The sequence below is a fragment of the Berghia stephanieae genome, chromosome 4 (assembly GCF_034508935.2).
Source record: "Berghia stephanieae isolate SIO BIC M18660-M18661 chromosome 4, UCSD_Bste_1.3, whole genome shotgun sequence".
Lineage (NCBI taxonomy): Eukaryota > Metazoa > Mollusca > Gastropoda > Nudibranchia > Aeolidiidae > Berghia > Berghia stephanieae.
Window position 1 is genome coordinate 69,776,562 of NC_088363.1, and position 23,808 is coordinate 69,800,369.

The 23,808-nt window shown below is 37.5% G+C and overlaps 1 protein-coding gene across 1 annotated transcript; it reads left to right on the forward strand.

Moving 5' to 3' along the window:
* The first annotated feature begins 505 nt into the window (after positions 1–505).
* On the forward strand, positions 506–23,095 carry LOC144971132 (uncharacterized). Its single transcript, XM_078911569.1, has 7 exons — positions 506–2,101; positions 7,326–7,640; positions 12,116–12,250; positions 14,199–14,359; positions 16,226–16,689; positions 18,519–18,762; positions 21,286–23,095. Exons 1-7 carry the CDS (start codon positions 929–931, stop codon positions 21,809–21,811), a joined length of 3,018 nt encoding a protein of 1,005 aa, XP_078767695.1. The 5' UTR covers positions 506–928; the 3' UTR covers positions 21,812–23,095.
* The last annotated feature ends 713 nt before the right edge of the window (positions 23,096–23,808 follow it).

The following is a 23,808-nucleotide window of genomic DNA, read 5'->3' on the forward strand; positions in this document are numbered from 1 at the left end:
TGGTTGTAGTAGTGATGATGATGATGATGAAGTGGTGGTGGTTGTAGTAGTTGTGGTAGTATTGAAGTGGTGATGGTGGTTGTAGTAGTCGATAGTGACTGAAGATGTGGTGGTTGGAAAACACATTATACGTTACTATATGGTTACACACATTCTCTAACTTCATTTTTTTGACAGCTTTATTGTGGCATAAATATGCGCAAGAGTTCTGAACCATTTTATTGTGGATTTTGATATTGTTTGTTGTTTTGCTTGTGTCGTTATGTTGACATAGAGACCGAATGAATGGTAATACTTAATGCTTAACATTCCCAGCCAACGATAAAATGGCGCTGCATGCTTTCATTGGTGGACACTTTTTTAGGCTCCGTACGTATTCTCATTCGTTTAATTCTATGATTTCCTCACAAAAGATTAGGTACCTATATTCCAATTGATCGATCTCATTATATAACGATTTCAGTCAATAAACACCGAAAGTTGTTCAAATTGAAAGTGAAAGTATGGAATTGAAAACGAAAGTTAGTTGTGATCGCCTGTTACTGTCACTGAAACTGCAGAGCAGAGATTTTTCATCAAAAACCTTCCTATTTCGATGGTTGACTGTGACTTCATTTGTTATTTTCTTCTGTTCATTAGTCCATTGTTTATTTCTGCAGTCTGTCGATGCAAAGTATCGGATAAATTAGAGTGATTTGAACTTTGATGACTTGAGACTTGAGAAATGTTAACAATGACGATTAAAATTAAGCAATGGTCGTTGGATCGGATTTGTTTATTTTTCACTTTTTGACTTTTGATTTTGCCCTTTTTGATTGACATTGTCATTGATTGAGGTTGATTCTTCATATCATATAACCATATTTTAAATTTTACGTGATTTTTACCCCGATGTATTCTTTTTTATTTTTAAATTGAAAGGAAAATCATGTTGTATTGGAAAAAGCATTTCTTCCATGCATATGTTGTTAATGACAGTGCTCAACTTGAGCTGGCATGGCGATCCTGTTCGAATTTAACGACAATGGAGGAGAGCACACTTAATGTTGAAGAAGAAGGAAATCACTGTTTTGATTTAAACTCAGATTCAAATGACACCCTGTCCGAATACCGTCATTTAGAATCACCAAAGCCGTATCACAAATCGTTGAAATCTCAATTGATCTCGACTCCGACATATTTTGATAGGTTTGATTTAGGATCAAATACCAATGGGACATTTTTAGAGGCTGGATTTTCGTTTGATCCCGCTTCACGTTGCAGAGTGCCAGTGTTGTTGGTTCAACTAGAAAATGTCTTGAAACAGTCTAAAACTTCTAACCAGTTTGCTTGCCAGCAAAATGTACAAATGTTGCTCCTGGGAATTCAAGATTCAAATTCAGTGTCACATGGCTGCGAGGAAAAGCGGTTTTCATTGGTTCCTTTAAGACTTTTCAGTTTGGGTAATCAGTGTGATACTTTTAAAAGTTTGAGATTTATTTCTGACTATGGACTTTTTTATATTTATCCTAACAAAGAAGATAATCAAATAACATTTCAGATTTGGTTTGGACAACATGGTAGAATAAAAGTTAAGAGTACTGATAGTAAAATACAGAATTTTACCATTAAGTGGACTGAAGATTTAAAACTCTGTGACTCTGAGTTTCACATAATGGATGTGTTCAATTCTTTTATCAATAAAACGATTCTGGCTTTAATTCAGTCATTGCATTCAAATACGTGTGGGGCATTCCTTTTCTTAAACGTATATGGTACAAAGTACGAGTTGAAAAAAGTTCGAACAGATGTATTGTTTCCCTCACAATTTGCAGATATAACTAACACTATAAGGATTTTGTCTTTATCAACTAGAAGTTCAACTCCCATCATCAAATCATCATCTCTGATCATGTTAACTAGCACTCATTATGCTATCCAGTTTGTAAATGGGAAGATGACACACTGTGTTTCATTGGATAAAAGTTTCCAACCTTGCCAAAATGTTAAAGATTTGTCTTCAATAAGTTTGAATGTCATTGACTGTCCATGTGATAAAGGGCTTAAGACAGTTATCAACATCAATGGCACCTGCTTTTTGGTAGATTGGTCAAATGAAAAGGTATTTAATGATTTCTTGAAACCTTTCACGATTCTTCTGTGTAACTTTCTCCCTTCTATACTTGAAAAAAAAAAATAAAAGAAAATTGATAAATTCTTCTTGATTTAAAAAATCCTGTGAGTCTGGTATTTTTAAAAATGATTTTTGATCTTAAAATTAACATAACAGTAACAGTAACTTTGGTTAAATGTAAAGTCAACCATCCTCATTAGCAACCCAAACAACCACCACATGAAGATTCACCATAAAAATTTTGTATGGCTATGTGGTCTTGTGGTATGACATTCACTTTCCAATCCTCCCTCATGGATCTCCTACCTTGTCATTGGTGGGGGAGCTTGACGAATATCAGGAGCAAAGGAGAAATCCCGGTTGACCGTCACGAGACCATCCCGGATGTCAAGCCTATAGCAAGCCACTTGACCGGCACGCCCCAATATGTGACTAATGGAGATCCAACCCAGGGCCCGAATGGCCTCAGCCATCCCGGGTTCCACACTTCTATGTTCACATGATTATGTCCAGGAAACAGATTCTTCATTGGTGAAGCGATCGGCCGCCTAGCCAAATATTATCACGCTCGTGTCGCCAAGGTCGTCGACACGGTTGAGAAATATGCGAATGTCCCAACACATCTTCAGCTGGAAAATGCGAAACCAGGGTTAGTGACCTGACACATATATTATCCCTCAATATTGAGAACCAGATTATGTCAAAAAATGAACTTTGGTCAAAGCAATTGGACGTCCATAGCATGGATATTACAGGAGACCCATCTTTATTTAGGTGAGCTATCTTCTTGATTCCAGATCCCAGGCTATATGGTGGTCCAGCGAGAGGACATTTTGAGGTTCAAAGGAGGGGTTAGCTTTTATGTTAAAGAGCCATCAAAGGTAAGGGTCATTGAGAGCACAACAGACAGCAACGGGGTGGGCTGTTTTTGCACAACATCTACAAATCACCCAGATCAACTTGGGGTGCTAACCAAGCACTCCTGAGGACGTCCATCTTGGCACTATGCTTTTCCACAGCAGAGTATTGCGCTCCAGTGTGGGGTAGAAGTAGGAACATTGAGAAGGTAGATGTAAAACTTCGCAAGTCGATGCACATAGTGTCAGGAACACTGGCAACAACGCCTAGAGAAAGGGGCCCAATAATGGCAGCAATCCAGCTCCCCGATGTCCGAAGGGAGACTATTACAAGAGCTGGAATTAACAATATCAAAGAGAGAGGGAATGGGGATACCCCTCTCAAGTGCCCCTGTTCGAGTCTAAATAAGTCCTGGTAACCCTTGTACGCAGATTCCCTGACAACGGACAGAGATGCATATACGAGATGGAAGTCGGTTTGTACGAATTCAATCCCTCAAGGGGGTGGGGACATAAACTCCTCGAAACTGGGGGAGAAGTTGCCAGGTTTCTCCACCAGCAAGAGGAGGCACTGGATGACATAAGCAGCCTTTTTAAAAATATTCTTTAACAGTGATGATAATCTTCCGTGGAATTCCGGGATGTTGGGATTTTCTCAGATGTTGCGTGTCTAACATGATAAAAGCTCAAGGGTGGTGGTGGATCCTTGAAAAAATCACCGTCGTGTCTTGTGTCATATTTTGACACCTGTGCTCATTTCATGCATTTTGGTGACACTCCCATTTTTATGGCGTCAGTCTAGACAAACTGGCGCCAAAAAAGTTTATCAGATTTATATTTATAGTCAATTGTTGATAACGTCTAGAGTCTTTTAATCCTCTCAGCACGGCTCTGTACTCTTTCACAACAAATTCGACATATTTCATTAGTACTGGTGTCATGACCGTCTTCAGTGTGTCTCTCCATAACCTGAACAGAACTTAAATAAGTAAATTTAAGAAATATCTAAAATTTCCGCTTAAATTCAATGAAATCAAATTAAATAAATGTCTCTTATCATCACTATCTAGTTTTATTATTGGGTTTCTAAAATATCATGAAATATTCTCCTCTTTGTTGGTAACAAAAATAATTATTGAGATTCCTTTCCACACCCTCTATTCTTAAATCCCTGAATCTACATAATAAAGTATATATCATATGAAAGATAATTTTATCTACTTTTCTCTGATCCCTCACACTTGATGGTAAAAAGTGTTGGCTTGATATTTTGAATTTTTAAATATTTCTTAAACTTATAATTTAAACATTTATTTCATAAAAAACTCTGATTATTCAAATGAGCAAAACACAAACTTATCATTTAATGATGTAAATAAAAATAATTGCGTCTTGTAGGGGAAAAATTGGCCTTTGTATCCATATATGATTGAAAATTATGAAAAAGATGCTGCGTCCACAACGGGCTGAGAAAATTGAGTATTTTGATGAAATTTCTACTACTCTCTGCCTGAGAGAAATTCAAAGCGTTGAGATTTACCTGCAGACATAATTTATTGCCAATGCACACCGTCTTGACAGCTGTTATCACTGTGGCTGACGGTGGATTGTTTACATTACTCGACGGTAGCCAGTGAGGGAAGAAGTAACTAAAGTGAAAGTTTGGGCCCTATTTAAACGGCTGTGATTAGGATTTAGTAGTTGTGTGCTTTTGTTTAAGTAAACAGGTTAATGAGCAAGATATCGACAGCAAATCCATATTTATTGATAATTACCTCAACCCATTGTCTTACTGAAAGAGCCATGCACTAGGCGAAAGAGGTGTCTTAATAGCGGTGGAAAGTAATATAACATCTGTCAAGAGAAATGCAGACATTAATTGTGAAATTATCTTGACAAAATTTCACTGTCTGGAGGTGAGATCCTCTTTGGTGGTTTTTATAGACAACCGTAATGGAACAACTGTATGAATCAGTGTAAAAAATCTACAATAATGGGAAAACTCCACTACATACAGTACGGTCCAAACCGGTATTGAGGATGCCTCTTAATTGGGACATCTGCTTTATTGGTACGACTCCTTGGGAACTGATTTTTTTCTATAAAAAGTCATACCCTTTCCAATTCCCAGCTGCTTAATTGGGACAGCCTGCCACTTAATGGGGACGAAATTTGATAATGACCATCCCCATTAAAGAGCTTTTAAGTCGTCTTTAATCATTTAAAACAATGGTTCGTAAAATGCAAATTAGTCTCTAACAGGACAGTCAACTGGGTGTGTAGTGGCACCGTTCATCACAGAGGTGTGAACAATAGAATTTACCTGTATCCCCTATTAGTGTCTATCGCGACAGCCAATCGAATGTTTGGTTGAACTGTTCGTCATAGTCATATAGATGTGAACAATAGAATTTACCTTTATCACTTGTCAGTGTCATCGACTGCCATAGTCACGTTCATGGTCATGAGTCAATGGCCACGATGCTAGGTTTGCAGGAAAACTGACCAATGGTGCTATGAGCGATGGCTTTGTTTGTTCATCAAATGGTTTCTATGTCCAATGAGACGAATCAGTAGAAAATGCATTCTTAATCCGTTGCTTACTTATGCAACCGTTATGAGTGGTATATTCACAGTATAATGGAGAAAGTCACCTCATAATTGTATAAAATCTGCAGTGATGGGTAATTTGCCTTTTGCACGAAGGGTTAATGCTTAAACTTGCAAAGATCATAAGGTGCAACAAGACCTTGTTGTTGTTCTCTTCAATCTTAGGGGAAAGACAATTCCACGTCGCACTGGGAGACGCTATGAGTAAAGTAAGGAAATTGAAGAATGGGGTCCCTCAGGGTTCGGTACTAGTGCCAATGTTGTTTAACGTTTACAGTAGCAGCATGCCGAACACTTCCTCCCTGAGGCTGGGATACGCGGACGACTCAGCACTCGTTACTCGAAAGTAAAGTGTGAGGACGTCACCAGACTCAAATCCTACTTCGACAAGTGGTACCTGAAGATGAACACTTCAAAAACCGTGGCTACTGCATTCCACCTATGCAGTGCATGGCACACCCGCAAACTGAACGTCCTCATCGGGGACCAGCCACTCCCATATGAGCCGCATCCAAAATACTTAGGGGTGATGCTGGACCTCAGCTTGACCTATTGGGTGCATCTCGAAGGAGTTGCCCGGAAGATAGAGAAACGCAACAATCTTCTGAGGAAGCTGGCGGGATCGACTTGGAGCGCTAAGCAAGCACTCCTGAGAACGTCCGCCCTGGCACTATGATATTCCACCGCGGAGTATTGCACTCCAGTGTGGGGTCGAAGCAGAAACGTTGAGAAGGTAGATGTAAAACTTCACAAGTCAATGCACATAGTGTCAGGAACGCTGGCAACAACGCCTAGAGAATGGGGCCCGATAATGGCAGCAATCCAGACCCCTCCACACGATGTCTGGAGGGAGACGATTATGGGAAACTGGCTAAATAAGATCTTAGAGAGGGGGAATGGGGATACTCCTCTGAAGCGTATTATGGACGGCTCCCCCGTTTCGAACTGAAATAAGTCCTGGCAACCCTTGTACGCAGCTTCCCTGACTATGGACAGAGATGCATATACGAGATGGAAGTCAGTTTGGACGAATTCAATCCCTCGTGGGGGTGGGGACATACAATCCTCTAAGCTTGGTGAGAAGTTGCCAGGCTTCGATACCAGTAAGAGGAGACACTGGGTGGCTGTGAATCGGCTTCGGTCGAGGAGCTGCCTCACGGCAAAAGCGCTTCATCAGTGGGGACTTTCCACCTGTCCTACATTTACCCGATGTTAGCAAGAACCCGAAACCGCAAAGCATCTAGTTGAACGGTGTGTTGTGACGATGCTACTGGGCGGGTTCGCAATGGTGCACAAATGCAGACCGGACTTCGCTGATTTGGTCGATCGTCATAAAATAGGAATGTGAGAACCATTAGAAGCTGCTGCTGCCTTTTGCAGATAAAGACGGTGGACTGAACTTGAATATGTAGTCAGAAAATGTGAGTTAATAGCTTTTTCTAAGGACTCGACTTTTCATTGCCTACAACAGGACTCGAGCCCAAACAGGACAGAGGCTGAGTGTCATGCCACAAGATCACAAAACCGTACATTGAGCATGGTAAAATCGTAGAAATGGGCTATTTGTGCATTTTTATTTGATTATTCATATTTGAGCAAGCCTTCAAATTATTTGACTTTAGTGCCCCCAAATTTTATAGTGTTGGAAGATCAAATGTTGAAGTTTTGTATTTGTTATCGGTTCTGTCCATATAGACATTTGATCACCTCTCCTTTTTTATTTATCCAAATTATTTTTATTGCAGTTGGAATTGCTATTTCCAGAAGGAGTATGTATGATAGGCAGATGTGAGGATGGTTCATCAGACGCCGGGAAAATGCATTTGTCAGTGTTGGTAATCTCAGGGACACTTGAAAAACACGATTTGACCAAATGTATGATTTCAAATATTGAAATCTCTAAAATTATGGATACTAAAGGCAAAGAAGAGGAAAAACCAAAAGTACAAAGAATTGGAAAAATGGATGATGATGATGATAATGATAATGAAGAAGATGTGAGGTCAAACATGGGACATGCCACTAAAAATGTACTTAATGGTTTGGTATTCCAAGAAAAGGTAATTATTAAAAATCAGAGTTTCTAAACTAGTTCTCTCTTTTTTTTTAAATTAATTTTTTTTTTTTTTTTAATTTGTTCCGTTTTACTTTCTCTATTCCTTAACAAGGGTAAAGAAAGATTTAGTTGCCTCTCTATTTTAAAGACTTTGGTCCACCAAACTATGATTTGGAAACTGGCACTACTACCTACTACTACTACTACTACTACTACTACTACTACTACTACTACTACTTCTACTACTACTACTACTACTTCTACTACTACTACTAATACTACTACTACTACTACTACTACTACTACTACTACTATTATTACCACTACTACTACCAGGCCTGTAAATCTTCCGTCTATTGTCGGAGTTCCGACAGTACAATTTTGCTCTATAAGTGCTAAAAAAAAAAAAAGAAAAAGATAATAGTAAAAATGAAATTCGTAACGCCAAAGAACAGAACCAATAAAATAAAGAAAATAAAAGACTTTTATTTCATCCCTCGAAAAAATTAGATTTTATTCCGTTTCAAACGCCGACTTAAAAAAACAAAACAAAAAAAACTTTTTATTTGTCGCATCAAAGACAAAACATGCCGTCTATCAGTTAGCTATAATATTATCATGCCACCTACACACTCCGCGAGACGTGTATGTATTCACTGCCTGGCTACTGTGCCACAGCCAGCGAGAGGAGGTCACGAAGTTCGCACGAGTCGTCTTCACACACACACACACACCTAGTCAGTAAATAACGCACACACAGAAGTGTGTCGAACCGGACCGGAAGGTTTCTCTCTATTTTGCTACCGACACACATGCATATCTCCGGTTCTTATTTCTCAGTCTCTATATTTCTTTGGTTCCGTCCGATGTGAGACGGAAAAAAATACTGCGAAATAATTATTTTTCTTCGAAATATATATTCTTCTTCGAAAGCTCTCATACCACCGCACCACCTCCTCCTCTTCTTCTTCTTCTTCTTCTTCTTCTTCTTCTTCTTCTTCTTCTTCCTTCTTTCTTCTCTTCTTTCTCTTCTTTTTCTTCTTCTTCTTCTTCTTCTTCTATAAGAATTAATCCAAATAAACGAAAGAATCAGCGTAAACGTTTAACACAAACAGGAGCGAAGATACGCAGCTTCCCGTGTCGAGCACTAGACGTCAAGATACCATGCTAGATACACATCCTTCAAAAGGGTAGGAATTGTTCTCTTCCTTTCATTTTACAACTAACTCAGACCTGGGACCTCAAATAATTGGGATTTTTTTTTTTGATACCATAAAATAAGGACCTCGTTATAAATAAGTAGGGGAAAGTGACATGATTTGACGAGTCAATTGACGTGTCATATCTGTGTTGTGTCCATATTTTTGTCCTGTTGTGTCCATTTTCGCGTGTTCCAAAAGTTCCGACAATTTTTTCACCAACCAATTACAGGCCTGTACTACTACCAGTACTCATACTATAGCAATGACTATGAAAAATGTTTTGTTCTCTTTTTGAGGAAAATTTTTGTCCAAAATCAAAGCCCTATCTCCACTGAGTAAAAATGTATTTGAATTTTGAAAATCCATTCATAAATAAACAAGTTATGCAGTTTCAAAGGTGTCATTTATTTGGATGACCCGCAAAGAGGAAAAAAAACGCGAAAATATGGGACGCTTTTTCGGCATTTTTTTTTCGACCTTTGGTTGTATCTTGCGTAATAAGTGGATTACAAGATTGAAACTTGAAGAGCAAATTAGGATGGTGTTTTGTAAAATACGGGAAAAGTACTGGTCATATTCATATGAAATTTTGCAACCAAAAAGAAGAAATGTTCATGTATTACCTTGTCAGCGACAAAACCTCCACGCCCGTTAGTTTTAGAAATATTTTACTCCAAAGAGTAAAAATCTATTTTTAACGGTCTTCTGGTAATTGCACGAGTTTTGTCGCTTGACATAATCTAAAATGACCTTTTTTCTAACTGTGTGCCAACTTTCAGTCATATTCATCGATAAACAGCGTCGTAATTAATTTTTTAAAATAGCATTATACGAAACAGCTTTGTCCCATATTTTGACGCGAATTAGGGCACTTCGTGAGCGAAAAAGAGGCCCAAAGATTTGTGCGGGATAGTCATTGCTACATACTACTACTACTACTACTACTACTACTACTACTACTACTACTACTACTACTACTACTACTACTACTACGAGGGCTCTTTCATAATTAACCGAAAAATGCCTGTAAAATCCGCGTTTTTTATGCTATCAACAAAATTCTTGCACGTGTTCATACCTTGACTCGTCCTTCATTTCTCTACGTAACAGCCAAGTCTGTCGACACACTTCTGCCAACGCCGCACCATGGAATAGATACCCTCTCGGAAGAAATTTCCGTCAAGGATTTGTAGCCATTTCCGCACATGGTCAACAAGCTCTTTATGGACATCAAAGCGCTTTCCTGCCAGCTCACGTTTCAGTGGCCCAAAGAGGTGATAATCAGATGGTGCGAGGTCTGGACTGTGTGGTGGGTGTGGCAAAATCTCCCATCCATATTTCTCTAGCCAACCTTGCGTCACTCGTGCTGTGTGGGGTGTAGCGTTGTGTGTTGCAAAATGACCCCGTTGGTCAACTGCCCTGGGCGCTTTCTGCGAATGGCCTCCCTAAGCTTGTCAAGAGTTTGGCAGTACCTTGCAGCATTGATTGTTTCTCCAGGTTGTAAGGTTTCGAACAGAATAATACCACGACTGTCCCGGAAAACAGTTCCCATTATTTTCTTTGCTGACTGCATGACTTTGAATTTCTTCGCGACAGGTGAGGATGGATGTTTCCATGTCATCGAATCTTGCTTTGTTTCTGGGGTGCAATGGTGCAACCAAGTCTCATCACCGGTGACTATGCTGTAAAGAAAAGTCACATCGTACCCTAGAAAGTCTCCGCCGGCGTTGGCAGTATGCCCGTGAACCCTGCGTGAGCTCTTGCTTCTTCTCAAAAGTTCCCTGCAGATGTCCAATCTTTGTTCTTTATGATTGTCTGTCAATTGCTTAGGAACCCATCTTGCGCTGACTTTCCTGTAGCCAAATTCATCAAATACAATTCTATGGGCAGAAGTTTCCGAAATTTCAAGACTGCTTGCGATTTCATGAAGTTTCAACCTCCTGTCTTGACGAATAAGCTCATCAACTCGCTTCACATTGTCTTCTGACGTCGCAGTTATCGAACGCCCTCTCCCTTCCCTGTCTGTCAAGTCGGAATGGCCGGCTTCAAACAAATTACACCAGTGATAGACTTGTGTACGGCTTATAACATGCTCACCATATACACTCTGAAGTTCTTTATGAATTTCGGTAGGATTCAGACTTTTGGCGTTCAAAAAACGTATGACAGCTCTGATTTCCTCCTTTGACCAAGTTTCAAGGTGGGCCGCCATCTTTAAAATCGTCTAGAAATTCATTGTGCAAAATGATGCACTTCATAATTTCTGGGAATATCCGTAAGGAAATAAGGAATATCATGTCGTTTACAGAATTTAAAAATCTCCACTGGTTGCTGAGCAATGGGCATTTTTCGGTTATTTCTGAAAGAGCCCTCGTACTACCACTACTGCTACCACCACCACTACTACTGCTTACTAAGGAAGTAAGGAAGTAAAATAAGGACCTCGTTATAAATAAGTAGGGGAAAGTGACATGATTTGACTAGTCAATTGACGTGTCATATCTGTGTTGTGTCCATATTTTTGTCCTGTTGTATCTATTTTCGCGTGTTCAAAAAGTTCAGACAATTTTTTCACCAACCATTTTCAGGCCTGTACTACTACCACTACTCATACTACTACTACTACTACTACTACTACTACTACTACTACTACTACTACTACTACTACTACTACTACTACTACTACTACTACTACTACTACTTCTACTACTACTACTACTGGAACAATCTTCCAAAAGAATTACAGCAATGTTCACAGGAAGAAACGTTTAAAAAGCATCTTAAGATTTTGTTCTTTTCCAAATTAATGTGTTGAGCCCCTGGAAAACACGCTCTGACTCTTCATAATATGGTAGAGCGCTCAACAAACACAGTGTATTATTATTATTATTATTATTATTATTATTATTATTATTATTATTATTATTATTATTATTATTATTATTATTATTATTATTATTATTATTATTATTATTGTGATTATTGTTATTATTTTTATGTTCCACTTATTTCAAGCTCTGTATTTATAAATATGCAATGTATATTACCCATTTCATTAATTTTTTCCTTTTAGATACAGTAGATTGTTTTCATTTTCATACTGCAATTTGCAAATAAAGAACTGATCATGTCATGAAATCTCCAATTTAGAAGTCAAAATCAATGGTAAAGAGACAGAGATGGCCCTCAGTCCCACTCTATTTTCACTACATTCTCCAACGGTACATGTATTTGATTTGTTTTCTTCACAGTTTGTATGAATATTTTATCCACACAGAAATGTCGATTAGATGCCATGAATATGGAGCAGATTTTGAGATGCAAGGAGACATTTATCCAGCAAACTTTGAAATCTTTTTCTGGTCTGAAAGATAACGGAAAGGCATGCTTGAAAACAAAGCACTTGGACTTGGTAATGTGGACTAGATGTGTAAACAATAAAATGATGTTCAGATTTAAACTTAGGATTAAGTGAAATCAAGTTTATGAGAGATAGTTAAAACTTTTCATTGACAGTATCTCCCAACAGCATATTATGTTTAAAAACAAAATACATATGAATTACAGATTGCGACAAAGAAAAGATTTATTTCAAGACTATAACCGCTGAACATTTTGACAAGCTGCAAACAGCCTGGCTTGTTATGAACAAACATGTTGAAAATTATTTGACACAATTGTCGGATGTGAGAGACCTTGCTAATAGGCCCAGCTATCCAATCACTGCTGGGATTGATCCTTGTTGCTTTGTGTCTGAAACAAGTGCTCTACTTCCTGAATTATCAGGAACCCGAATAATAATAATAATGCTGAAAACATATAGCGCTATAACTCCGAGACACCAGACTCTAACTCTAAGCGTTTAAATTACAAATTACTTTGGCTGAAACATAATCATTCACACACACACAAGCATACACACACACACAGCACACAACACAAACCAGACAGACCTATCGTGCTTCTTATACCATCTACTAAAGACGAAACATTTAAGTGAATGTCTAAAAATAGACAAAGATTCTTTTTCATGAATGCTCTGTGGTAAGGCGTTCCAAACAGAGGGTCCGAAATGAGAAAAGGATCTCATTCCAGCATTTTTCCGTATTCGAGGGACAACTAGTTTGGTGGAATCACTGGCCGAACGTAAGGGGCAGGGTTTTGAATATCTTTCAATTAGTTCCGAAAGGTAGGAAGGGGCAGTACACTCAAGACAACGATACACTAAAACACAAACTTCGAATTTAATCCTTTTCTCAACAGGCAGCCAATGCAGGTCATGAAGCAGAGGTCTGGCAGAATCGCACCTACGCTTCCTGAATACTAGTCTGGCAGTGCTGTTTTGGACAATCTGAAGACATCTTAAATTATATTGCGAAACGCCAAACAACAGAGCATTACAATAATCCAATTTTGATAGTACGAGGGACACAACCAGGTGTTTGGTCACATCCTCAGATATGAACTGTCTAAAAAAGCAATCTTTTTTAGTTGGAAAAAGAGAGATCTAACCAAATTATTAACCTGATGCTCCATCGACAGTCCAGGGTCTAAGAATGTGCCAAGGTTTTGCACTTTGTCAACAATTTGAATGGAGGCATCTCCCAGCTTCAAATCTGTTTCACTTTTCAACTTCCTGTTCCCAACATACAGCACCTCTGTCTTATCATCATTCAGTTTCAGTCTGTTCTCATTCATCCATTTCGTAACGCTTTGAATACAATTCTTACTGTCAGCTGATACTTCTTGTAAATTTCTCATATTGGAAATGCAGTACAATTGCGTATCATCAGCGTATTGGTGGTAAGACAGACCGAAACTTCTGATGATTTTAGACAGAGGGCCAATGTACAGAACAAAAAGAACGGGTCCAAGTACTGAACCCTGGGGAACCCCACAATCAAGAATGATTTCCTCAGGTCTATATTCATCCACCGTAATAATCTGTTTATGATTAAACAAATATGACCTAAACCAATCAAGCGCTGAACCAGACACGCCATAGGTAATTTCAAGACGTTTGAGGAGAAGATTGTGATCAATAGTATCAAAAGCAGACGATAGGTCAAGCAAATTCAACAAAGAACATGAACCATTGTCTATAACAAAGAGGAGATCAGTAACAACCCTAACAAGTGCGGTTTCCGTCGAATGATGTTGCCTATACAGAAGCCGACTGAAATGTTTTTTCAAGACAATTAATAACGGATTAAAACCCCTTTAAGTAAAGTAAATAATATTTTAAAAATAAAATTGATGCACTGATATTGATGGAAATATTATCAATAGAATTTTATGACAAAATAACAATTACTATGAAGATGATAATAGTTTGCACTTCAATTATATACAATTGACAGCCACCACTTGTACCATTGACCAACCACTCAGAGATTTGGGGAGCAAATGATGCTAATATCAATATGAATCAAAGCCATTGGAAAATTGAAAACTTGTGGAAAAGAACCATAGACAAGTTACTGGTAGTAGGAGTGGATTTGATCCAGCTTTCTCCAGAAGAGTGAGTTAAACATTTTTTTGGGTAGTTCTTTATCGCCATGAGACCAGAGTTTCTCTCAGTTCCTGTGGAATCAGAGAGACATTAGCAATTCTTACAGCCCTCTGAATAGGATGCTGATTAATCACAAAGCACTTTCTACTAGATCCAACAGATCCCCCTTCCCAATCACCACTAGATGGACAGAGGGTTTAGTAAAAGATCTTAACTGAACCTCGTGCCAATCCTGTGTACTATCAAATTAACTTTATGAAATTATTTTGAAAATAAGTTATAAATATGTCCTCGTCACATTTTTATATTGAGATAACATTTTGAACTACATTTACCATTTACAGTTGTACAATTGTAGCAATATTTTATCATAAAAATATCATGCAACTTCTTTTTTCTTTTTTTTTTTAATCTGAAAACATCTCCCAATTTAAATCAGAATATTGTACTAAGATGATTCACTTAACAATGATCTCTTAACATTATGATTGTGTGGCTCTGTGGTCTAGTAGTGTGATCACTCACTCACTCATTCCCATGACCAGCTGATTGTCGGGTGGACATGTGAGATGCAGACTTCACAACCTCACACCATTCATCACGGACTGACCTTTTCTAGAACTAGAAGGCTAATATGATCCAGGCTCCAGGCCTGTTCACTCTTTGGTGTTGTCTTGTCCTATTTTTAAATTGTTTTTTTTTTTGTCTTCCTCTTCTCCTCTGTTCTTCTACACTGCCCTACATGACAGTCTTGCACAGGTTATCATGGTGGACAGTGTGTCTGAACCATGACAGGTTTCTGAGGCTTATTGTTCTGTAGTTTTTGCATTTTCTTAACTTGCCTTTTTTAGGTAGCGGTAGAAGAATCAGTGATTGTGTCCAATCTTTTGGCCAGGAGTGTTGGTAAATGATTTTCGGACATATAATTCGAGCATTTTCTGTTTCACCTCCTTCTATTTTTATTAGTTCCACTGGAACGTTGTCTATGCCAGGGGTTTTGCCTAGTTTAAGATGTCTGATGGCATTTTGCACTTCTTCCCTTAGTATTATTGGTGTGTCTTCTTCACTAGGTTCGAAGTCTGTAAGGAGTTCTGGACGATTTGTGTTTGAATCCAAGTTATAAAGTCCACTACAGTATTCTGTCCATCTCACCTTTACTTCGTCTTGTTTTGTTAGAAGGATACCGTTTTTATCTTGATCAGCTGTTGATTTCGCTCATTTGTTTTTAGTGAGCATTTTAAGGGTGTTGTATGCATATTTTAGGTTCCTGCTCCTCATTCCAATGTTGATATTGGTGCATTGGTCATTTATCCATTTTTTCTTTCTAGTGGGATACTTAGCTTTAAATTTTTAAAAACGTATTGTAAGTCATGAGTGGCATAGTTGATTTCATGGACAGTACTCTTTACGTAAATTTTCTTACCATACTCAGGTGCACAAATAGCACCTTACAGGCTTGATGCCTTCAACTTATAGTGTGTTATTGACTTGGATCACGTTTAGTGGTTATTATTCTTAATCACAAAAGTTCACAATCTTTTTTCCACCAATTGGCACACGCTTCTTATGAGTATAATTGATAAAGACAAAATCACAAGAAAAATTCTCTATATTAAGATCATTTTACATAAAGCTCAACTTTATAATATATGAATAATATATATATATATATATATATATATATATATATATATATATATATATATATATATATATAGAGAGAGAGAGAGAGAGAGAGAGAGAGAGAGAGAGAGAGAGAGAGAGAGAGAGAGAGAGAGAGAGAGAGAGAGAGAGAGAGAAAGAGAGTTTTAAAAATATTTTTAGTTTTTATGCTTGAATAATCACAATAACTCTAATATTTTTCTTTCTATTCAGCTATTTTTCTGATATTTACCTCATCCTTGTGCCAATCAACCCAAATCAAAAGACACTATCATCAAAATCTTTATTGGTACCAAAACCACCATTTAATTCTGTACCTTCCGTCTCATCACCTTTTTCGTCTCCATCAAAGCCATTTACAATATCAGCAGAGTCATCATCCCCTCCAAGGAAAAAGAGCTGTCTAAATATTCCACATCAAATTCCATGTGACTCCTCAAATTTATCTAAAAGGTCATCATTATTAAAGGTATCAGCATTTTTAGACACACAAGATTTCTGGGGCTGTGAGGATATCAATATTCAGGTTTATTTGAGTTATTTGTTATTAGACAGAACTGACCTGACAACTAAAGATTATCATAGAGTGAACTGTGGAATCGTGTCTGTGTCACAGAAAGAAAAACTGGAGGAGTCCTTTAGCCTGAAGTCTTCAATGAAGAATTTTAAAGAAAAAGGTAAGTTGAAAGTTTTGAAGACTTGGTCCATATAATGAAAGTTAACTTCCTTTTAGTTAGGCAAGATTTGTACTAGTGCTTACAATCAAAATGAAGTCAAGGTTCCTAACTTTTTAAGATCTGTGAGCAATGATGCCTCGTATCTGAATTTTTTCCCGTGATTATTTCTTTTATTCACCCGTGAGAATTTTTGCTATTATGTATGTAAAGAGTCTTACACAATGATATAATACTAGGATTTAAGATTTACGGTTAATGTCAGCCATGAGTTTGACATTGTTCAGGGTTCCCAAAAGGTCGTGAAATCTGGAAAAGGTTGGAGATAATTTTTTTCCCAGGTCGGGAAAAGGGTCAGGTACTCACTCATTTGGGTCTGCAAATGGTCGAGAATGTTGTTAGGTCAACATCACTACTTTCACCATCCCATTGTCATCATCAGTACCACCATTACTGCAACCACCACCATCATTCATCATCATCATTACTACCACCATCACTGCAACAACCACCACTGCCACATAATCATGACCACTACCATCATTACAACTTTCCCCACCACAACATCATCAGTACAACCATCTCATCATCATCATCACCCCACCACAACCACACCCTCCTAGACCACTTCCTTATCCTCACTGCCCGCAGCACTAGAACCTCCTCCACCACATCACCATCACTACCACTCACCACCATTGCAACCACTACCTCATCATCATCATTATCACCGCTACCACTACAACTGCAACCAGTACCGCTGCATCATAACTCTTTCACCACATCAGCTACACATTTTATGACATCTAAAATCCTTGTTAGAATTTGAAAGTTTATGGATCTGGAAAAGGTCTGGAATTTTTTCCCCCTGAAGTTGTGGGAACCCTGATTGTTAAAAGACATTTCACTGTACGGCTTGGTTACAGTAGATGCTACAACAGTGATAATCAGTGATAATTCATCCGGGATAATTCTAGAAGTTATGTTTTTTTTTCTTATTTCTTGATTAAAATTTTTTTTTTACACTTATTGATTTATTTTAATGATGATTAATTGATGAAGCCACAGACAACACTCCCATAAAATCAATCGTAAAGGGGGCACCTTCAACAACTGGACTTAAATCGAGAAGACCTTTCCACCTAACAAAAATGGTAGACTTCAGTGTGGAGGAAAACTGGAGAGAAATGTGGAACAGGGAAACCCCAAAAGGAGGAAACATCATTAAAGATCCAACCAAAAGAGTGCCTGCATTCAATAACGCCAGAAAATACTGGATTTCCTCAAACCGCCTCTTAACTGGACATGGCAGAACTGCATCATATATGTGCAGATGGAAACTTGGAAACAGTGATACCTGCCAGAAATGTCAGTCAGCCCCAGAGACCAGCGATCACATCGTCCTCCACTGTCCAGTCACTAAACTTGAAGGTGGCTACGAAACCATCCTTAGGGCGGAGGAAGGCTTTAGAAGCTGGGTTGACGAAATACATTTGGAGGTGTAGCCATACGCTACTACTACTACTACATGATGATTCATTAATGGGATTTGGAGCGATGTGTACATATCTGCAGGTATGACATCCGACCAAATTATGGGCCTAGTTTAACATTGATGTAATGCACAATATTTTGCGTCATTTTTTAAGATTTCCATTACGAAAATTAGCCCATAATGAATTAATGAATTGGGTTATCAGACCTGCAAAAAAGGTACACATCAGTTTGGATTGATTATTTTATCGAACAAAAGAAAAAAAAAAGAAATTATTATATACATTCTCAAAGATCAAATTAACAGTAATTTTATTTATAATGAATTTTCATTCCAGATTTCCTAAATGCCAATGACATAGCTGCCCTTGAGTGTATTCAGGTCGACTTTGACCTTCAGGTCTCCAGTATCTTGAATCCTGTGACCTCCTTGTTGGAAAACATTAGAAGTCTTCCATCCATCACTTTTTTACCAAGATTTGGCTGCTACATCTACTCAGATGATCATCGTTTACAGTTTTCTCGTCTTCAATGGCTTGAGCAATCAGATAGATGTAATGCTTTTATAAGAGTGAGTTCAAGGTGAGAAATGTTTTGATTTCATCGTACATTATATTATAAAGTTGGCAGAGTTTTTGGATATGCTGCTGATTTGACTTACTTTGTGTGTTCTTGTTATTTCTTTTAATACAGTCAAGAACTGATATATCGACATCGCCAGGACCGCGGTAAAATGTGGATATAAGCATGAAACAAATGAGAAAATTCCAGAAAATAGCAATGGAAGTCAATCTTGATGTTTGGTGGCCTCTAAATTTAAAGGGCTGATTTTGAAATTTATGACGATTCACTTCATTTGACTTTAATAGTCTAATATTTTGGTCCGTCTCTGAAGGCCAAGAATAATTTTATGGACCCTTTCCTCAGAACTGGCAAGGACCTCAAATAAGTAAGCGCCCTCATGCAGTTGTTGTGAAAAACAGTGGAGGGTCTTGAAAGCTACTATAGTAGCATGGCCGGAAACGGGTCCCAATGGTGCACTCTCCTAGTCTGACTCCACATCGGCAATGGTGTCTTCAAATATTAACTATTGTCGAGTGGCATTGAGACTGAGTATAATAGTGGCACTGACCATGCCCATAATATTGAGACAGATAAGCTGAGCATTGGCACTGTATTTTAGAGAAATTGAGAAATAGTATGTATGTTTTTTAGTTTCTTCGTTTTGTTTTGTTTTTTATTTACTTTTTTTTTTGGGGGGGGGGGGGGGGGGCGCGGGGAGGTCTGTCTCATTTACCAACACTCAGTCTCTGTTCCAGACTGGGATTGGCCGGCAGCTTACGAGGACAGATGAACAGTGGGTGCTGTGGGGAGCATTTCTCATTAGCCTATTTCTTGAAAGCACAGCCCGGGACTAGGCTTGACAGTTGACATCACGATTCTGATCAATGACAATTCACATTATGTTATTGGACAATAATCTTTGACTATTATTTTACATCACAGCGGGATTTCTCTGTATTTTCATTGACTGCTGGGTTTTACTTCACTGCAGGATATCTTGACCTTTTTGAAATGTATTTTTAAGACAAATTATTGCCAGTATCAATGGTTTGTATGTTGATATAATCGTCTTGTGGTAAAACTGTTGTCGATAAAGATGATCAATATTTACTATTGTTTTATAGCAAAAAAAACAAGGCTTTGATGTCATGTTGATATAACTGTTGTTGATATATCCGCACTTCTCTGTAAATGTTGCTGATTTGACTTACATTGAGTGCTGTTCTATTTTTTTTTTGCTTGAACTAAAGAACTGTAATGCTTTTTGATTTGGGATACTTGAAGGTCCAAAAAAATTTGTGGAGTTGGCACTTATGTTAATAATGATGAGAAATATAGGGTATGGGGCATAGAAAGGTGCCAGATGAAAACAGAGAATAATAATATCAGTGTGTCAGAGAACCAAACTCGGGATCCAAACGATATGAAACCATCTGCCTGGCCTACGGGATCACAATCTGGCTGGCTCTTTAACCCTGCGGCCTTTCAATGACCGAGTAATAAAGCTATTTTCTTTATGAAACAAGACAACTGCATGTAAAGAACATACATGTACCATAGCTTTATTGCTTGCTTAGAGTTTCTTCTGGTGCCACAAGGATTCTTTTACTTAGAAGAAAGCAGTCAGATCTTCAACATATATTTTTCATGCATCCATTACATATTTTGCCAATGTTAATTTCTTTGCTTTTAGATTTCTAACGTTTCTAACCATTTGAGTGTATCCATTTTGGTTGAGGACATGTATCAGTGTCGGTGTATGATATTTAGATAGTTTCAGATCAACTACAAGGATATAAATCTTAGATCTACTTTTGTTCTCTGTTGAGCTTGCCTCCTTTGTCTTACCTTTTTATGTGCTTGTTACTGTTACACTGATCATAATCTTTTGACAATTTTCTTTTCTTTATTTTATATCATCATCATCGTTGTTTTTTTTCTTTGTTTAAAAAAAAAACAAGCTTCAAGCAGAAGTATTTGCAACTTTAATTGTTATCCCAAAGACTAAATGTGTGCTGCTAAGAAGTATCATTTTTAAAAGTAGAAAGGAAAAAAATAAACTATACATTTTCAACATTATATAAACGGACAGGAAGCCAACTTCTATCGGTAACAAATTCTTCAATCTACTACAAAAATGCTTCCCTCCCGGTCACGTTCTACACCCAATCATGAACAAAAACACCATCAAAATAGGATACACCTACATGCCAAACATACAAGAAGTTAAACAATAATAATTATACTTGAAATGTTTATATTGGGTTTGTCATATATATTTTTATATATACATAATTATAGAAGAAGAAAAAAAGATCCCAGCAGAAATTGAATCCATGTTGCTTTGTTTTAGTGGAGGCTGGTCTAATCCATGGCTGGCCTGGCATTTGAGGCAACATTTTGTTGGCTTGGGGCAACGATCTATTACTTTTTTGGTCTTTTATGTCGCCTGCAACAACTCATTATTTGGATATTTGTTGTTATAATAAAATTGTTTTGTGATTTATTTAAATGAAGAACTATAATTATTATCTTCAACAGAACCCAAGATGATTTTCTCCTCTTTGTCGAATTCCTTGTCTTCATTTCACCACCTGACATTTCTATCAACATTCACGAGTATGACAAATCAAGACTCAACAAATCTTGGAGCATTTTAGCCAGTTCTCTTCATGAAAAAGTGGATAAGTCTTTTTGTCAAATAAGTAAAGAACTAGAAAAGGTTACGGTTTCAATTCCCATTGAAAAAATTGATGAGGATGTTGAAATCATTGCAGATTTTCCCTCTCCAAAATTTCACAGTTCAGTTCAGAAATCCGACAGCAAGGGTAAGGAATCTAAGATATTTGAACATCAAATTCCAAGCACATCAGGAGTGGAAGTTTTAGCAGAGTCCTTTTCATGTGAGAAAGACACAATTTCAATTACTTCTGAAATGGAAGATGACCTGAATCAGTTTGATTTTGGAAATGGTTTTGCCAGTAAGGCTGAGATAGAAGGCAAAAAAAGAAAGGGACTCGGGACAAAAAAGAATAGCAAAAGCAAATTGATGACAAAGAAAAAATAGATAATTCTTGTAAATCAATTACTCTGAATGATCCAATTGATGATTTCACCTGTTTTGAGTGTCACCTTTGACCTATCCTCCCCCCCCCCCCCCCCCCCCCCCCCCCCCGGGAAATGCCATTTATTCCCTTGAAATTATACCACAAAAATGCCCCATAAAGCTTGAAATTATGCCACAAATGACAGATTATGCCCAAAAATTGCCAAGAGTTTTGTGTTGTTGCAAGCCATTTGTACATATTTATTCATATAAGTCGTGAACGGAAGAGTAGCAACTGCAGGCCACCATCTTGTTTCCGAGAATATATTCTGTCAGCATTGGCAAACCTCATTAGATAAAATCGTGTTTTGTTAATGTAATATTTGTTGTAATCACCATTTAGCTATATTTATGCACGGAAGGGATAATAAATAATGCAATTTATTTGATTTCACAGTCGTTTATGGCTCGATTTTTCCATTCTGCTTCTGATAAAATCAGTGTGAATCAGATTAAGACAGCGATTTTTGACCAAAATTTCATGGCTCAGTTACTATAAATAGTTGCCCTTTTAACTGTATTTTTAGCCATTAGAATTTCTGTTTTTGACTATTAACTCACTGAACCCTAACACCCACTTTATCCATAGTTTACCCGGGTTACTTTTACCCCATTCCCATTTATTACATTTTTCTGAGACACATTATAAGCGTAGTATTAAAGCTAATGATTTTATTTTTTTTTACATGTTAATGATAGTTGAATAAAACTATCTCTGTATATGCTCATTTTTAACACATTTTTTTCAATTTTGAAAAGTAGCAAAAATTTCTAGGATTGAGGGAGTTAATAGCAGCAGACGTGAGTCCTTAGCTACTGAAGACTGGGATTTGATTTGAACTTTCTTTTGAATTTGAGACTTATTTAAAAGTACATCAAACGTAGAATCAAAAGGAAAAATGTGAGAGTATACTTTTTTACGGATAGGAAACAAACTGAAACATTCATATTATTATTTACATGGCTTAAATGGCTTTTAAGGATACTCATTCAAAAAGATTTGAGTGTGCGCCATCAAGCACCTTTACAAAGCAACCATTTTCATGAATTTTGAGAGTGGTTGTTTTGAATAAAATTTACAAGCTCAAATTATATTATTGTATTATTCCTTCTCTGTCCCCTCAATTTCGTAACAAACTGTCCCTCGCATATATGCGACTGCATAATTTTGCCTTCCACATGTCTTTGCCGCATAATTCGTCTTTTTTTTTCATTAAAAATTAAAATTATTTTTAAAAACTTTAATTGGAGTTTTGCCAATTTGTTTAATACACCTGATGATCTGGGCCATGGCATGGGTAGCTTACAGTAAATCGTAGCAAAGTCCCAGCGTGTATGGTTAAATAACTTGGCGATAAGCAACGGTGACGGATGGTAGCTCGAAAATCTGGCTGGTCCAATATTTTCCTGAGCAATTTAATGGGATGAAAACCGGGTTTGTTCCATGGTGTGAGGGTGGCGGAGGAGGTGGCTTTCTTAGGTTATATTGAAGATTCTGCAGAAAGCTGCTTATCCTTATGAGGAGGTGTGTGTGTGTGTTTATCAACCCTTTATAGGTAGTATATTATTGTTGCTTTTTGTCACAATTCCTTCCTTAATTCATCCAATTATATCTACTTGCCTATCACTTATCAAAAGAGCTAGCAGTCACAGCAATAGATTAGAACTGGTTAGGATGGAATGGAAGAAAATCAAAATCAAAACACTGGGTGACTTTGCGTGATGAGTAGAGTAATACAGTAATGAATAATGTCAATGGGCCTTTCTAAAGGTGCAGTTTTTTTGTTATTTCATCAGCACTTTTGGTAAATATTATAGGTGTAGTACAATGGCAAAACAGATTATTTTCATTTTGACCAGATTCTTTTTAAAAGAACAAACTTTAAGCTTAATGATACAGAGGAATCCGTATATAGTCAACACTCTAAAAGTCAACTCCAATATCAGGAATCCACTGT

Bases quoted from the DNA above. Each gene is read 5' to 3' on its own strand.
- LOC144971132 (XM_078911569.1), top strand. From the start codon at position 929: ATGTTGTATTGGAAAAAGCATTTCTTCCATGCATATGTTGTTAATGAC. The intron at 2,102-7,325 runs GTATTTAATGAT...TTTTTATTGCAG, and splicing joins TAGATTGGTCAAATGAAAAG to TTGGAATTGCTATTTCCAGA. The intron at 12,251-14,198 runs GTAATGTGGACT...TACAATTGACAG, and splicing joins AAACAAAGCACTTGGACTTG to CCACCACTTGTACCATTGAC.